Below are 15,644 nucleotides of genomic sequence, written 5' to 3'. Positions count from 1 at the left end.
AAAGAGATGTCAAGAAGAAGGATGCTCTTTAAAAAAGAAACTTATATATGTTTTGACTTTGTGATATCAGAAGCCGCCATTTCTGTAAACAAAGTCTGCTTCTATCCCGAAGTTTATTCCATGGTAGCTAATTTGCATTCTGATGATGAAAATTTCCTTTTTTTGGGTTGGTGATAGTGATGCTGTAAACTCTATCTATAACCATCCTCGTTTTTTCCGAGTGTGGCACACCACCACCTCTTCAAAGTCTAACCCCTCCCATTCCCTAACCATTCTATTTCTCGTTCTGCAGCTTGTTCACCAAGCTGCCGATATGTGGCTGAATCTCAACAATAAACTCGTCACCGTCATGGAGAAGCTCCTGAGGCTTGTGAGCAAAGCCGACACCAGCGGGGGTGCCAGTGATGATGACTGTGCCCTTGGGCAGAGTCGTGCCTTGTGACACAAAGCTGACGATCTGCTCGACGGAGAAGATGAGATCAGTGAGCGGGCTGTCCTGAACTGCCTTTCCGTTCTTCAACCCTCTAAGTCTGAGCTTGCCGACATCCTTGATAACATCCTTGGAGACCAACACGGGGCCGATAGGGCAGGCGCCGTCGAAACCCTTGGAGTAGCACCACTGCGTCTGGGCAAACTGGGAGGCACGGGAGGAGATGTCGTTGCAGGCTGTGTATCCGAGAACGTAGTCGAGAGCGTCGGCCTCGGAGACGTTCTTGGCCTCCTTGCCGAGGATGATGGCGAGCTCGGACTCGTAGTCGGCCGAGTCGGAGGCGATGGTGTGCTTGGGGATGATGGTGGGTTCTGGGTAGGGGCCGGCAAGGCAGGTAGGGGGCTTCAGGAAGAGGGTCGGGATATCGGGGATGCTCATCTTGGCCTCCTCGGCGTGGCGCTTGTACTGTTGAAGATGTTAGTCATGTTCCCGAGTCTCCTTCAGGCTGCTACTAAGAACTTACGTTCAACCCGATGCAGCGGATTGTGCCGGCCTCGTTGGCCGTTACGGGCGAGAGGATCTGGCCGATGACGGCGGTCTCGCCCGTTGGTGAGCCGGCATCGAGAACGGAGCTTCCGCTGTAAACCTTGACCTGGACCTCCTCTCCCTTGTAGACAGCGAGACCGACATCGACAGAGCTGTCTACTGGCTCTCCGACCAGGACCTTACTGGTGTCGCCCTTGGGCACAAATCTGACGAGACCTGGATGCGTGTGTCAGTTCAGGAGCTTCCCCCGCATCTCGGGAACGCAGCATCTTACGCTCAAAAGCCATTGTTGCTGTTCTGATTCTTCCTGGGTAGAGTAGTAGAAGCTCTGGTTACCACGATTGTCACAAAACAGAAAAGATTGAGAGGGAGAGCAGCAAATAACCCGAGAAAGTAACCTGAGCACGTCAGATCGGGATGGGACTTCGGGACTTAAATATCGACGCCGGGCATCACTAATAGGTAGCGCCGCTGTCATCTAGGAACCCCTAGCTTCGCTTCTTGACGTCTTGTACGGTAGGGCGAAGGGGGGATCGGTTTGTGAGATCGGCCTTGAATCAGCCTATTTCCGGCCCCTCTTGTTGGCCAGAATCCCCCCGTGTCCCCCCATGAAACGCACATTCCGGATAACGAGAAGCAAAGTAGCAGGAACCCTTCTGCTGCATGGCATTCTATGCTGTGTTTGGGGCTATTCGTCTGAACAATGCAACTGGATTGCCCCTCACTGTTCAACGCTGGACTGGAGAACTCCACAATCTCCCCGCAGCGGGGGGTTTGTGGAGCTCCGGACGTGACCGCTGCCCCGCAGCACACGCTCGATTTGCGGAGTCAGGACCATCTCTGTCAGCAATTTGTGGAAGGTTTGTCAGTTTTCAGATACTTGAACAGACTGCGCTTAGTAAATTGGATTTTATACTTCCGCCCTTCCAGCTTTTCTCGGTGCTCATTCGACTATCTCTCGAATTTCTCCGGAGCATTTGGATGAAGACTGTTCCCTCTCAGATTCGGTAGCTTGAGAGGCTTGACGAGGTATCAGAAAGGTTGGAAGAGGAATCCGGGCAGAATGCAGATGAGCAGATGATTATGAAGTACTATCATATTGCGAGTCAGTAGCAGTGGTTTGAGTAGCCTAGCGAAGGGGAACACGCAGCGGTACCTCTGGGGTTCTTCTTTTGTAATAAATACACATAGTGTGATAGTCTCTCACAGCTTTAAACAGGCGATAAATGTTCCCACCAGTCGCCCACCACAAATCTGCGCAAGAGCATATCTGGTTTATAATGTATGAGGCTTCCCAGCTCGTCATCCCGTTGCCCCTTTTCAACCCCTGAACTGTTCAGGACTAACCCGCCGTGTGAAACCATCGTTTTGAACCCAAAGCCTTCGTTCCAGAAACATTCCAGCACCAATTTATATCCGGGATCTTGCTGTTATTTAATAATAGCTTGGAGCTCATAATCAACCTTGTTTCTCCATTCCACTGTAGTAGTACCCTAGACTCCCTGCCGAGACCCCTTGAGGGCATAGAAAACCCCCCCTCCCCCGCCCACGATTGGACCGCCGATAATACTCGCCAGCACGCTCTGGTTATGCTGCTTCTCGGCATTGTATTCCGTTATTCGTTTTGGTAATTAACTGTTCGAGGAGCTTGGGGGTGTCTTGACAGTCACCCTGCCCACAAATAATTGGGATATTAAAGTATGTTTACATGCCTTCAAGGACAGTCCATAGGCCTTTAAAAATAGTCCATAGGCCTTCAAACATAGTTTAAAGGCCTATTAATTTACTCTTAAGGCATAAGGTAATTCACAGTATAGTACGGGTTAACCTACTTTTGTGTGTTCAACTATTTTGTGGTGAGGGCGACTACCAACGATAAATTAAGACGACGACGATATTGCGTGGCGGTCTGCGTATGCCAATCAGCGATGGATGGGACTTTGGGTGGATGCCTATGATTTACTCATTTGACGAGACTGAGCTTAGGCAGGTGATAGTGTGCTGGAACGCAACTTGTCACACCGGATCTTCACAGTGTCCAAGCTAGGAGTCTCAAAGACTGCGGTGATATGAACTGGCACACTGGCTGAGAACTGGACGCAGCAGAACCAAGGTCATGGAAGAAAAGAAGGAGGACACGCCCGGCGGCTATCTCACAATGCTTAAAGTCTATCTGACATGGGCAATGCGTGTTGGTGGTGCAGTCGTTATGGCGTCAGCTGCATCGCGAGATGACGGTGTTGGGAAAAAGACACTTCTTGTGGTCCCTGAATGCCGGAGCACGGTGGGTGGGGACTCGGATTAGAGGCGTAGGCCGCTAGAGATGCAGAGGTGTGCATTGCGCGGCTAACTCCAACTGAGAGATGATGAGCTATTGGATGAGATTCGAGTGTCTGTTTAATGGCGCCGTTCTGCTATATTCTCTTGTTAATATATACAACCCCCTTTCGGTTCTCTGAGAGATAACATCCACATATCAGGCATGTCATTGAGGCCCGAAAAGAGGAACAAGGATCAAGCCCCTCTGGTGTAGGGTGAAGGAGGGGCAGCTCAGCGTCAATGCGGGTTCTCCCCGCCCTATTAGCCGCCAAGGGGTGTGCCGCCTGCCGCCGCCGCCGCTATCAACACCTTGCTTAGGTAGGTATCCCATGTTCGCTGTGAACTGCTGCTCTCCGTCCACTCATCCCACCTCACCTCGGACCTTGTTCTTTGCTCACCCAATGCCTGGCTTGACCTTTTACATCTCCGTCTCACTGCAGACAGGAATCTCGCGGAAGCCCACTACCGACGGCACCTTATTCCGCTAACCTCTCACTACTCCACCACGCCACTTGCCTACTAACCTTGCCTTACCTGCCCTCTCTCTGCCAACCCCGCCCTGTCAACCTTCACCTAACCTAACCTAACCCGGGCCGTGCACCGCATCTTCACTCCCAGCTGCAAGCAATACCGTTCACGCCACCACACGTACGTCGACTGGCCGCGTCGTATGCGACCCCCATCGGGAAGCCTTGGGTTTATGAATGCCGTGCCGAGAATTAAAAACCACCCTCAACGTCAACGAGCCCGTTTCTGGTTTGCGCAACGGTCGACTGAACTGAACACCACACCCAGCAAGTGCCCAACATGGCACAAGCGCCCATGATCGCCGTGCCTCTCAAGGCCACAAACGAGATCGACTGGATCTCGCCCCTCAAGTCGTATATCCAGAATACCTACGGCGATGACCCGGAGCGCTACGCAGAAGAATGCGCCGCCATCAACCGGTTACGCCAGGACATGCGTGGTGCTGGTAAGGACAGCACCGCTGGCAGGGACCTGTTGTACCGGTATTATGGCCAGCTAGAGCTTCTGGACCTCCGTTTCCCGGTTGACGAGCAGCACATCAAGATCTCCTTTACATGGTAACATATGCTCATCATGTCCCGGCTTGTTGAGATGTCGTTCTAACCTCGGTTGATCCAGGTTCGATGCCTTCACGCACAAGCCCACTTCGCAACACTCGCTGGCGTTTGAGAAGGCCTCTATCATCTTCAATATCTCGGCCGTACTCTCCTGCCATGCTGCCCATCAGACTCGAACCGAAGAATCCGGCCTGAAAACCGCCTACCATTCTTTCCAGGCCTCGGCTGGCATGTTTACTTATATCAACGAAAACTTCCTCCATGCGCCATCGGCAGACCTGAGTCGGGAAACGGTCAAAACCCTGATCAATATCATGCTGGCACAGGCGCAGGAGGTGTTCCTCGAGAAACAGATCACAGACCAGAAAAAGGTTGGGTTATTGGCCAAGCTCGCGAGTCAAGCAGCTACTCTGTACGGACAAGCAGCCGAGGGTGTCCAGGACAATGTCAACAGGGCCATTTTCGAAAAGGTCTGGCTTCAGATGGTGCAAGCCAAGTACAACCTCATGACATCGATGGCGCAATACTTCCAGGCCTTGGCGGACGACGATGCGAACTCGCACGGTATGGCTATTGCACGTCTACAGGTGGCGGAGGCACTTGCCCGTGATGCGAACAAAATCTCTCACAGTTTCCCGGGGACGTTGCCTCCAAACGCAAACTTGAACGCGGATGCGCCGTACATATTGCAGGAAATCACCAAGAGGCACTGGGTGGCGGTTCAGGACAAGCTACGTGAGCTTAACAAGGACAATGATTTCATCTACCATCAGCCAGTACCTGCCGAAGCAGGTGTCCCACCTGTGGCCAAGCTGCCTGCTGCGAAGCCTATCCCAGTGAGCGAGCTCTACGCTGGGCAAGACATCTCCCGAATTACCGGGCCAGATCTGTTTGCCAAAATTGTGCCGTTGGCGGTCACTGAGTCGGCCAGCTTGTACGACGAAGAGAAGGCGAAGTTGGTCAGAGCTGAGACAGAGCGGGTTGATCAAGCTAACAGCGAGATGGCTGCGAGTTTGGATTATTTGAGGCTGCCAGGTGCTCTTCAAGTTCTGAAGGGTGGCTTTGATCAGGAAATTCTTCCCGATGAAGATTTCAGGACATGGTGTGTGGACGTTGCGGACCACGAGAATCCCGGGACGATATTCGACTCTTTGCATGGTCAGAAACAGGCCATCATGACTGTTTTGGACAGGAGCGCAAAACAACTAGATATGGAGGAAAGCGTGTGTGAAAAGATGAGGTCGAAATATGATAGCGAGTGGACCCAGCAGCCAAGCTCGCGACTTACTACGACTCTACGGAGTGATATTCGAGGCTATCGGGAAGCTTTGGACGAGGCAGCACGGAGCGATCAACAACTGTTCACCAAGTTGCGGCAAAACCAGAACGAGTTTGACGAGATGCGTCTTGCTGCGGAGACTGGCGAGGTGGATGCGTTGTTCCAGAGGGCGGTTAATAAAGGGCGCAAAGCCAGCAATACGAATAGCCCGTCGACTGAACCCAATCTTTTGGATGCCGATTTTGATGATGGGGGACCGAGCGTTGTTGAGCAGATTGCCAAGGTGGAGGATATCCTCAAGAAGCTGAACCTGATCAAAAGGGAACGGACCCAAGTGCTCAAGGACTTGAAGGAGAAGGTGGGTTGTCTTCCAGGAACTCATGGGGGCAGTATGAGAGCGTTTGCTAACAGGCACAGGCGCACAATGATGACATCTCTCAAATCTTGATTTTGAACAAGAAGAGCATTGTCAAGCACGAGCAGCAGCTATTTCAACAGGAGCTCGAGAAGTTCAGGCCTTACCAGACCCGTCTCGTTCAAGCTACTCACAAGCAGGCGGCGATGATGCGGGAGTTGACATTAACGTTCAACAACCTCCTTCAGGATAAGCGGGTCCGCGCGGAGCAGAGCAAATACGAATCAATTCAGAGGACGAGAGCTTCCGTCATCGGCAGATACAAGCGGGCATATCAGGAGTTCCTGGACTTGGAGGCTGGTCTCCAGAGCGCCAAGAATTGGTACAAGGAGATGAGGGAAACGGTGGAGAGCATGGAGAAGAATGTTGACACGTTTGTCAACAACCGGCGGTCTGAAGGAGCGCAGTTGCTCAACCAAATCGAACAGGCCCGGGCAGCAAGCAAGAGCTCACAGGCTGCGTTGGAGCAGGAGCGGTTAAGGGGTTTGATGGAGCGCATGTCGATGGAACAACCACCCTCACCTCCCAAGCAGTCGAGACCGGTGCCGGCACCGCTCACCTTCAACACCGGGCCGGCGTATCACAAGAGTAGCTACTCCTCCGGGCAGCATACACTCCCCAGCTCTCCACCCCCGACCCAGACCACCTACGGGCATCACCAGCAACAGTCGAGCCAGTCGGGGTTCAACACCATCTACAACCCTAGCTCTCACGGCCGCATCCCTGGCCCGGCGTCTCCTCCGGCAACACAATCGACTTTCAATCTTGGGGGACACATGCGCGGACCGGCTTCCCCGCCACCGAACCAGACTTCGTTTGGCCACAACACGTATGGGAATCCCAACGCACCACCACAAGGCTATCAGCAACCACCTCCTCAGCAGCAGCAGCAAGCTGGTGGTGGTGGGTATGTACCGCCTAACTTTGTGCCTCCGCCACCACCACCTGGACCGCCACCGCTGGGGCCGCAGCAGATGATCAACTATGGGGATGGGTATTATAACCCGAATGCGCCACCGAGACCGGGGTCGGCTTCGCAGCATCAGCACCAGCACCAGCAGCAACAGCAACATCAGTTGTATCAGGGACAGGTGGGATATCCGAATCCCAATCAGGGGGGTGGTGCTGGGCAGGATCCTTGGGCTGGGTTGAATGCGTGGAAATAAGGGGTGGGGGGGAAGGGATGGAAAGATTGATACGGGGTAAGGGGGTAGGAAGAGAGGGAGAGAGGGGGAGTTAAGATATCAAAATATATATTCATATCACACACTTGAAAAGTGTCCTGTTGGAGATGGAGACAATAACTGAGACTTGAAAATGCAATGATGCAATACAAAACACTCAAGCCAAGCTAGTTAAAAAGGGACGGAACCTATCCAACAACAACAAAAACAAGCAGGTAGGTAGGCAGGCAGGCAGGCAGGCAGGCAGGCAGGCAGGCAGGCAGGCAGGGCGCGAGCTGTAATGGTCTATGTGTAAGAAGCCAACAAATCAAACCAGCAAACCAGCTGTAAATGCTATATATGCCTTTCTTTCCTTCTCTCTCCTCTTTCCTAAACAGCCAAAAAACAAAACAAAAAACAGTATGAAACCCCCATGAACTGTGTTTTGCCCTTCTTCCCTCGGTCTCTGTCTGTCTGTTGTAAATGTTGATCTTCTGTCTTTCTATGTTCGTCCATCTTTTGCAGGCCCCTCGTTAGATCCCTCAACCGTGAGCTCAGATCTTGGCCTTGGGCGCCTCAAGAGTAGGAATCAACAAGTCCCTCATCTCGCCGGCCGCCTCGCTAAGGTAGTAGCTCATCTTTTCGCTCCCGAGGCCCTTGCTGACAATGTTGAAGTTCAAGCTGCACACCAGTCAGTCAGTAATCTTGTTCACCCTATTCCACCACACCTGCCCAGGAAAAAAAAAACAAAAAAAAACATACCTATTCTCATTAATCATATACGCAATCCCAAACCCCTCATCAATAACCTGACTCCACCCGTACCCGTTAAAAAACTCGCTCGACAGCTGGCTGGTGCTGAGATACCACGAGCAAGAATACCCATACGCCGGATCCTGATACAGAGCCGGCACCTCCTCCCCCTTGCCCAACAACCTCTTCAGCCCAAACAAATGCCTGTCCACGCCCTTGCCGTCGCTCGCGGCAGAGATGTACTCCAAGTGCCCATCAATCGCCTTTCTGAACAGGGTCACCTTTTCAGAGTCGGGAATGGCAGGATCAGCCATGCTCTTGCACCAGTTCGCTGACTCCTCGGAAACAGTCCTGCAAGTCTCGGTACGGCCTTGTTGGAAGCGTCTGGTAGCGGCAGACTCATACGTAGGCCTGTTCTTGCCGTACATCTTGAAATACGCCAGCTGGATGATCATCTGCACGTACGCGTCGGGGCTGCACTTGAACTTCTTGATCAGCCCTTTGCCGTATCCCTGGTACGCCTGCACCGCGAGCTGGTGCTGGCCAATGACGTTGTTGAAGTCGGTGATGGCCCTGTCGATTTCGGACTGCACCTCCTTGTTGACGACAAACTTGACAACCTGAGGCTCGGGCAGATTGCTCCGGACAGTCGGGTCGGCAAAGTCGAGCTTGTTGTTGAAAATGACGTCGTTGACAAAGTCATTCAGCCTGTGGGTGGGCGTGCCGTCCATCATGGAGTGCTCCCCCATGAAACCCGACGTGCCATTGTCGTTGACAATGAACTGAAGCGGCTTGTCATACCACCTGTTCTGCCCGTCACCATGCCAGTAAGCATGCGCGCGCTCCTCAAGCGTCACAGGAGCCGCATCGTCAAGGCAGACGACAAACGAAGCCGACTCGATCGCCTCGAGGGACTGGGCGTTCTTGGGGTCGGCAGACAAGAGCTTCGCGCGCGCGTCAGTCCAGACATCTCTGTTCTCCGACGTCAGCGCGCCAACAGCAGGAACCCGCTGCCCGGCGAGCTCATAAACCCGACGGAACGCCTGCTCCAGCTCAGAGGTATTAAGCTGCTGCCCGTTGACCTCGTGCGCGACCTTGAAGAACTGGTTCTTGCGGATCACCAAAATGTGCTTGTTCTGCGCCGGGTCAAACTTGACGGGGTAATCCGCCGGCTTGGCAGCCACACGGCTGCAGTTGAACATCCACTTGTAGCTATCCATGCAAATCGGCAGCTTCTTCATGTACTCGGGCTCCAGCGTGCCCGTGTCAACCTGCTTCTTGAACTCGAGCGCGGCGGTGGTGATGGCCGCCGCGCGCTTGGCAGGGTCGCGGCGGCGCTTGTCATCGCGGTGAGAGTAAAAGTAGCTGACATAAGGGACGACGGGGTCGCGGTAGGAGAGGTAAGCGGCGTCGTTCCACCACTCGTAGATCCAGTTCTTGTGCTTGGGGTCCTCGCGGCGGGCGAGGAGCTTCTCCTGGAGCTTGCGGCCCGGGCCGTTGGGGGCGATGAACTCCTGGACCGCCTTTGTGCTCTTCTCGAGCTCGGCGGGGGAGAGGAGAGGCTTGAGGGACTTGAGGTAGCGGGCCGCGGTCTCTTCGAGGGTTGGGACGGGGAGCTTGGGGAGGGAGTCTTGGAAGCGGAGCATTGGGCCCTTGGACTTGTCCTCGACGTAGCCGGCGGGCAGGGAGGAGTTGTTCCTTCTGGAAGCCATTGTTGCCAATCTCTGTTTTGGAATTGCCGACTGTGTTAGCTGTATGCGCGGAAGAAAAAGAAAGGTTTGATAGAACACGAACCAGTGGCGTCTGGGTTTGTCTGGGAATGATATTCCTAAGAGCGGGCGACCGAGCCTCTGTCCTTGCGGTCCTTGCGATCGCGGCAAACATCCCAACTTCTCCTAGGCAAGTGGAGCTAAAAAGCCGGGGAAGGGGGGGAATTAAGGAGGCAACGGACAGACAGCAAAAGATTTGTTTGGGGGCTGGGAAGAAAATGAAAGACGTCAAGGAGAGGATAGTAGGTTGGGTAGTAGGTGACCCTTGTGAATTTACGATAGTACAGAGTGGTATGTAGTAGTAGTAGAGAGAAGAGTAGCCGCGGGACGATTGACCGAAGCAGGGTCGGCCCTTTCTTTGCGTGATGCTTTCCGCTTTCTCCGCGAGCCTAGGTAAAAGGATGCACAGGTTCGGGGGTCCGGGGTGACATCGGCATCGGTTATACTGGCCTTCACAGTTATGTATGTATGTATGTATGTATTAAGCCTCCCCCCCGGGCGCGCCCAACACACATCTCCTTCTTGCGTGCGTGCCTCGTCTCGTCTGATCCCTCTTGCCCTGGGGGGGCACTTGGAAAAAAAGCAGGTGCATCAGGGTGCGCTTGTCCGAACGACCCCTGAAGCCGAGGCTATTTGCCGTCATTCAGTCTTCCAACGCTGCAAGCTGGCCGTGGGGTTACCGAGTCAGCGGGGCCGCCCCTTGTGACCATGCCATTGGCGTGTGAAGGGCCTTCCCTGCTGTTCTGTGACGGATGCCGCGCTGAGCCTGACGTCGCTTTCGTCCCTCCCCTCCACCGGCTCGTTACGGCCTAGCGGAGGAAGCCGAAACAGGGAATTCACATGCCAGCGGAAAACCTTATGCATATTGATACCCTCTCCTCCTCCAATCGCACCTCTTGTAAATAATGCGCGCCGATGAGTGAGTGAATGAAGCTTTACCCGGGGCAGATGTCAATTATGCACCTTGTACCTGTACACTCATCATGACCAAAGACCCTGAAGACCGGAGATAGTAGGCCCAACCCGTACGACCATGATCATATATGTAAACCCAATCCGACGAACTACCTACAACATTCCCGGGTCATCGACAAGTCCGGTGGTTACAAGGCTAGGTATTTATCTCCGTCCCACCTGCAAGAAACAACCTCGGCCTACTACTTACTGTTAGCGGTACCCCTATCACAGCCTCACATTGTGAGATTGAATATAAACAATACGCCAAAACACTGATTACACCAATCACTACCTCATCTAACGTAACTTGCAGACCTTTTCTCAAGTCAAAATATCCTCCCCAGAGCCATCAAGACCTCGCCTCACCCTCACTAACCGCTGCATTGTAATAAGATAGATAGGTATTTTGATACAGAAATAGTAAAGCCATAACAAAAAGGTGCCCAGTGTCTTTCTTTTCATACGCCCACGCATAGCATTTGACGACACCATTTGCTTCCGAGAGCTCCCATAAAAACCATTCATCCATCCCTCCCCTGCACAGAGCACCGACCCTTGACGCCAATGAACAGAAAATAAAAAGAAGAAAAAGGAAGTATTTGTAAAGGGTGCACACCTTGCAACTACCTCCTGGCCGAGCTGCTTGGCCCCCACGCATACCACAAGTAACGCGTTTCTGCATCTCAGAACCCCCAAGGTCTTGGAGTCCATTCTTTCTCCTCCTGCCCAGACTCAGATTCCTCACTGCCAAACTCCACTCCCGAACCGTGACCCTCCTCTTCAGCAACCAAATCGCCATACTAAGACTCATATCTCTTGAGCTGCCCGTCAGCACTAAGCGGCTGCACCGACCCAGCCGGCGCCGGCGCGTCAAACGTCACCCGTTCCCCATCAAGCCCCAGCTCTTGCACCATGCGGATGCCCTGCTCACCCCCCGTGGCAACAGCCTCCTTGAGCCCCTGCTCAACCTCGCGGACGCGGCGCTTGAGCGAGAGTCTATCAAGGAATAGTTGCTGCCTCGCCCTCTCCAGCTCACGTCTTTCCGACTGCAGGATCGACTCCATCTCGTCAAAGTACTTGAGCTTGAGCTCGTCCTTTTCCAGCGTGATGTTCACGCAAGCGGAGACGAGACGGGTCATCTCCCGCTCCTCGTGCGACGCAAGACCGCCGGCTCTAGCACCAATGGCCGCAAGAGGAATGTTGGCCAGCGCGCTGGTCTTGGTGGTTGTGGTCGTTGTCGTGGTGGTGGTGGTGGTAACCTCTTGCCTGATATCCAGCTCCATGGACTCGCCTTCCTTCTCCTTGCCCTTGCCATTGGCCTCGGGATCCTCGGGAACGGCATCAAGCTTGCTGCGAAGATTCTGCTTCAGCAGTTCGGCCGACTTGCCAGCAGCAGCCGCAGTGCTGGCCGGGTCCGCAAGGCTGGCCAGGAAGCCCACCACCGACATGACCGGGTTGTCGGTCTGGCTGAATGGTAGCTGACCGCCATGACTGCCCAGCATTTGCAGGCCAACCGGTGCATCCACCTTCTCCGACTCCAAGTACTTGTCCTCGATATCAAGCTGGAGGAACTTGAGCACACATTCCTCCCTGGTCCGTGTCCCAACATAGTCAGCGATCTCACCCCAGTCGTCGTCGAACCTCTCAAGACCCTCCAACAGCCTGAGTGTCTCAGCATCGCTCCATGGTGCGTCCCTGTCGAGAATGGAAGAGTATGTTGGGTTCTCCATCCGGGTGTAGTGGGCACTGGTTTGATTTCCTGGGAGACGGCCCTCGAGGTAACAGCTTGGACAAAGGTCGTACTTGGCCTTCGAATTGGGATCGGCCTGGGAGCTGTGGTAGTAGATGCGCGTGCAGTCGGTGCCGCAGTTGTAGCAGTTGACTCTGATGATGGGTGTCTTGGTGAGCTCGTCGGTCCCGGATACACCGTTGGTCGCTGGGGTCTCTCCATTGGTCTTGCTCTCGGTCTTGGTGAGCTTGGTGTTCTTAGCGTTGGCCTCGTAGATGTTGCGGCCGACTTCCAGGTTGAGCTCAGACTTTGGCGCGGGTGTAGCGCTCGCCTTGACTTCTGTGTCCTTGTTAGGCCGCCCCTCAACGGTGGCAGGGTCTGCGGCGGGTTGCCATGGCTGAAGGCCGCGAGGAGTATCGCAGATGATCTTGAAGTGGCCAGTGAACGGTGGTCCAACGTGCGATGGGCGTTGTTCTGTGTCGACCTGTGGCTAAAGTCAGTACTTTTTTGTTTTTTTTTCTTTATTTTTGTAGAGCATATAACATCGCGCCAAGTGAAAAGTACCTGGTAGTTGATCAACCCCCACTGCTCGAGGAAAGAATGGACTCTCATGATGGCGCAGACGTCACCGGCCAGGTTGCGACGGCAGGCAGTGATGGTGAGATACTCGACTGGGTTTAACCTGTAGGCATTGATCATGAAATCACGATAATCCTTGTAGACAGCCGGTGTCTTGCTTCGATTTCTGTTGTTGAAGAACTCGGGCAGAGCTTTCCTCTCAATGCTGTGGATGGTGTTCATGTCGAACCAGGCGCTGTAGCTGGGGAGGACGATGGCATGGGTTTGCGAAATCAGATGTTCTCTGGCGGCATTCTCGACGGACTCCTTGGTCTTGACCTCACCGGTCCCCTCGTTCCCGGCAGCGCCATCGGCTTGGTCAGCGCTGCTCTTAGAGGCGTCGCCCATCTCTTCATCTTCGCGGGCTGTCGATTCCGCAGGGGGACGATCAGGCGCGTCCAAGGGATTATCGGATGAGGCGCCTGGTGCAGGCGTGGTGCTGTCCTGTTTGATTGTTGGCTCTGGGCCATCACCCATCTGTACATCTACACATGGCGACAACACGTTAGCCCGGGACTGGGCGGCCAAGACAAGACAAAACAGACAAGACAAGACAAGACAAGACAACAATCTACAAACCTTCGTTCTGGTCATTGACATCCGGGAGAGGGGGTTGCGAAAGAATTGGGTTTGCGCCAGGGGATGCACCGTTGGTGGGTGTCCCGTAGCTTACCATGCTCTCATCCATTGTGACGGCGGCGACAGTGGCGATGATAGACGCAAAACCAAGACGGGGCTAATGAAATCAATAAAAAAAGGGCGACGATGTTGAGTCTGCAGGCCAAGGAGCGCAGCCCAATGCAAGCAAAAGGCAGCTGGCAAGAAGTGGATGATCCAAATGCCAAGTGCAACCGGTGGGATCTTGATTCGAAGTAGGCTGTCAAAAATCCAAGATGTTTGCGGTCGCGATGGGGGTCGCAGCTTCGGGGAGTTCGTGATCCGTCAGTCGCGTTGGAGAAAATGTTGTTCGCGCGCCAGACCACGGTGAGGGAAGGAGCCCGCTTTTGCCAGTTCTCAGCTCAGCCTGCTGCAACTGCCAAGCACTGCACCCACCACCAAGCAACGCCCGTGTCACGTGGGACACAGCCCACCAGCCACTCATATTGTCCAAAGCACGCACCAGCCATAAGTATCATATGCTACAAGCCACAATGCTAAGCAACCCCTCCGGTTCTGGAAAATGCCCCACTTTACTACGGTCCCACGGTCCCACGGTCTTCCCCCCCATGTGCTCAATCGCAAGGTCGTCAATCAGAAGCTAACCTCGGGCCGCCGCAACCCGTCATCGACAGTTGTGCGATTGATTCTGCGCATCTGTGTGCATCTGCTGCTCCCCTTGGGCATTCCCAACTCCGGCCACGACTCGGCTCCGGATTTTCACCGATTGAACCTCTCCCCCTTCTTCGGCAGCCGGCCTCCGAGTTTGCACCACTTCAACAGATCCCCAGTTCTGCTATCACGATGCTCTCCACCACCACCCGCCGAGCCTTCTCGGCCCTCACCCGTCCAAGCCTCCAGTCCGCAACCCTCTCTCCCCTCCGCTCTACCCCCGCCGCCCTCCACCGCCTCCTCTCCGCCCTCGCCGTCCTCGAACAACGCGACGGCAAGCTCAACACAGGCTCCCTCTCCGCCATCACCGCCGCCCAAAAACTCGGCGGCACCATCCATGCCTTCCTCGCCGGCAGCTCCATCAAGCCCGTCGCCGAACAAGCCGCCAAAGTCCCCGGCGTAGAAAAGATCATCGCCGTCGACAACGCCGCCTACGACAAGGGCCTCCCGGAGAACTACGCCCCCTTGCTGGTGGAAAACATCAAAAAGGGGGGTTACACCCACGTCATCGCCGGGCACACCGCATTCGGCAAGAACCTCCTCCCCCGCGTAGCCGCCCTGCTGGACGTCCAGCAAATCTCGGACATCACCGCCATTGAAAACGACAAGACTTTTGTCCGGCCGATTTACGCTGGAAACGCGATTGCTACCGTTGAGAGCTCGGACGAGGTGAGGATTATCACCATCCGTGGGACTGCTTTCCCCGCTGCGGAGCCGGCTGATGGGACAGCGGCAGTGGAGGAGGGGGTTGACCCCAAGGTTGAGAGCGCTACCGAGTGGGTTGGGGAGGATCTCGCCAAGTCAGACAGGCCTGACCTTGCGACCGCGCCCAAGGTTGTCAGTGGGGGGAGGGGGTTGAAGTCGAAGGAGGAGTTTGACAGGATTATGCTCCCGTTGGCGGATACGCTGGGGGCGGCGGTCGGTGCTTCCCGTGCGGCGGTGGATAGCGGGTACGCGGACAACAGTCTGCAGGTGGGACAGACGGGCAAGGTGGTGGCGCCGCAGTTGTATTTGGCGGTGGGTATTTCGGGGGCTATTCAGCATTTGGCTGGCATGAAGGATAGCAAGGTGATTGCGGCGATTAACAAGGATGGGGATGCGCCGATTTTTCAGGTGGCGGATGTTGGGTTGGTGGGGGATTTGTTCGAGAAGGTGCCTGAGTTGACGGAGAAGCTGAGGGCGTAGAGGATTTGATTTCTTGTTAAATGTACTAGTTAGATGTACAAATATCCAGCCGTGAGCCGGCCGGCCA

At 54.5% G+C, this 15,644-nt stretch overlaps 5 protein-coding genes across 5 annotated transcripts; 2 read left to right on the top strand and 3 right to left on the bottom strand.

The window, feature by feature from the left end:
• Nucleotides 1–175: 175 nt before the first annotated feature.
• QC763_601320 (uncharacterized protein) lies at nt 176–1,890 on the bottom strand. Its single transcript, XM_062913984.1, has 3 exons — nt 1,251–1,890; nt 954–1,192; nt 176–898 (listed from the first exon to the last, which is right to left on the bottom strand). The coding sequence occupies exons 1-3, from the start codon at nt 1,261–1,263 to the stop codon at nt 275–277; spliced, it is 876 nt and encodes a 291-aa protein (XP_062762955.1). The 5' UTR covers nt 1,264–1,890; the 3' UTR covers nt 176–274.
• Nucleotides 1,891–3,649: 1,759 nt separating this feature from the next.
• BRO1_1 (bck1-like resistance to osmotic shock) lies at nt 3,650–7,259 on the top strand. The gene is made up of 3 exons (XM_062913985.1): nt 3,650–4,380; nt 4,442–6,017; nt 6,077–7,259. Exons 1-3 carry the CDS (start codon nt 4,103–4,105, stop codon nt 7,238–7,240), a joined length of 3,018 nt encoding a protein of 1,005 aa, XP_062762954.1. The 5' UTR covers nt 3,650–4,102; the 3' UTR covers nt 7,241–7,259.
• Nucleotides 7,260–7,512: 253 nt separating this feature from the next.
• On the bottom strand, nt 7,513–10,385 carry CAT2 (Carnitine O-acetyltransferase mitochondrial). The gene is made up of 3 exons (XM_062913986.1): nt 9,785–10,385; nt 8,000–9,714; nt 7,513–7,918 (listed from the first exon to the last, which is right to left on the bottom strand). Exons 1-3 carry the CDS (start codon nt 9,872–9,874, stop codon nt 7,792–7,794), a joined length of 1,932 nt encoding a protein of 643 aa, XP_062762953.1. The 5' UTR covers nt 9,875–10,385; the 3' UTR covers nt 7,513–7,791.
• Nucleotides 10,386–10,608: 223 nt separating this feature from the next.
• ssr2 (SWI/SNF and RSC complex subunit Ssr2) lies at nt 10,609–14,061 on the bottom strand. The gene is made up of 3 exons (XM_062913987.1): nt 13,643–14,061; nt 13,010–13,548; nt 10,609–12,929 (listed from the first exon to the last, which is right to left on the bottom strand). The coding sequence occupies exons 1-3, from the start codon at nt 13,749–13,751 to the stop codon at nt 11,517–11,519; spliced, it is 2,061 nt and encodes a 686-aa protein (XP_062762952.1). The 5' UTR covers nt 13,752–14,061; the 3' UTR covers nt 10,609–11,516.
• A 463-nt stretch (nt 14,062–14,524) lies between these two features.
• On the top strand, nt 14,525–15,577 carry ETF1 (Electron transfer flavoprotein alpha-subunit; the record flags this gene model as incomplete). Its single annotated transcript, XM_062913988.1, has 1 exon — nt 14,525–15,577. The coding sequence occupies one exon, from the start codon at nt 14,525–14,527 to the stop codon at nt 15,575–15,577; it is 1,053 nt and encodes a 350-aa protein (XP_062762951.1).
• Between the last annotated feature and the right edge of the window lie 67 nt (nt 15,578–15,644).

The sequence above is a fragment of the Podospora pseudopauciseta genome, chromosome 6 (genome assembly GCF_035222475.1).
Source record: "Podospora pseudopauciseta strain CBS 411.78 chromosome 6, whole genome shotgun sequence".
Lineage (NCBI taxonomy): Eukaryota > Fungi > Ascomycota > Sordariomycetes > Sordariales > Podosporaceae > Podospora > Podospora pseudopauciseta.
Note: the sequence above shows the minus strand (reverse complement) of the source record. Positions and strands in the feature narration are given on the sequence as shown.

What these genes read in the sequence shown, in the direction of transcription:
- QC763_601320 (XM_062913984.1), bottom strand. An exon ending in TCCGCTGCATCGGGTTGAAC is followed by an intron (nt 899 to 953) that starts GTAAGTTCTTAG and finishes TAACATCTTCAA; the next exon opens with CAGTACAAGCGCCACGCCGA.
- BRO1_1 (XM_062913985.1), top strand. Translation starts at nt 4,103, where the DNA reads ATGGCACAAGCGCCCATGATCGCCGTGCCTCTCAAGGCCACAAACGAG. An exon ending in ATCAAGATCTCCTTTACATG is followed by an intron (nt 4,381 to 4,441) that starts GTAACATATGCT and finishes CGGTTGATCCAG; the next exon opens with GTTCGATGCCTTCACGCACA. An exon ending in TCAAGGACTTGAAGGAGAAG is followed by an intron (nt 6,018 to 6,076) that starts GTGGGTTGTCTT and finishes TAACAGGCACAG; the next exon opens with GCGCACAATGATGACATCTC.
- CAT2 (XM_062913986.1), bottom strand. Translation starts at nt 9,874, where the DNA reads ATGTTTGCCGCGATCGCAAGGACCGCAAGGACAGAGGCTCGGTCGCCC. An exon ending in GACAAACCCAGACGCCACTG is followed by an intron (nt 9,715 to 9,784) that starts GTTCGTGTTCTA and finishes ATTCCAAAACAG; the next exon opens with AGATTGGCAACAATGGCTTC. An exon ending in TATATGATTAATGAGAATAG is followed by an intron (nt 7,919 to 7,999) that starts GTATGTTTTTTT and finishes ACTGGTGTGCAG; the next exon opens with CTTGAACTTCAACATTGTCA.
- ssr2 (XM_062913987.1), bottom strand. Translation starts at nt 13,751, where the DNA reads ATGGATGAGAGCATGGTAAGCTACGGGACACCCACCAACGGTGCATCC. An exon ending in TGTCAATGACCAGAACGAAG is followed by an intron (nt 13,549 to 13,642) that starts GTTTGTAGATTG and finishes CGCCATGTGTAG; the next exon opens with ATGTACAGATGGGTGATGGC. An exon ending in GGGGGTTGATCAACTACCAG is followed by an intron (nt 12,930 to 13,009) that starts GTACTTTTCACT and finishes CTTTAGCCACAG; the next exon opens with GTCGACACAGAACAACGCCC.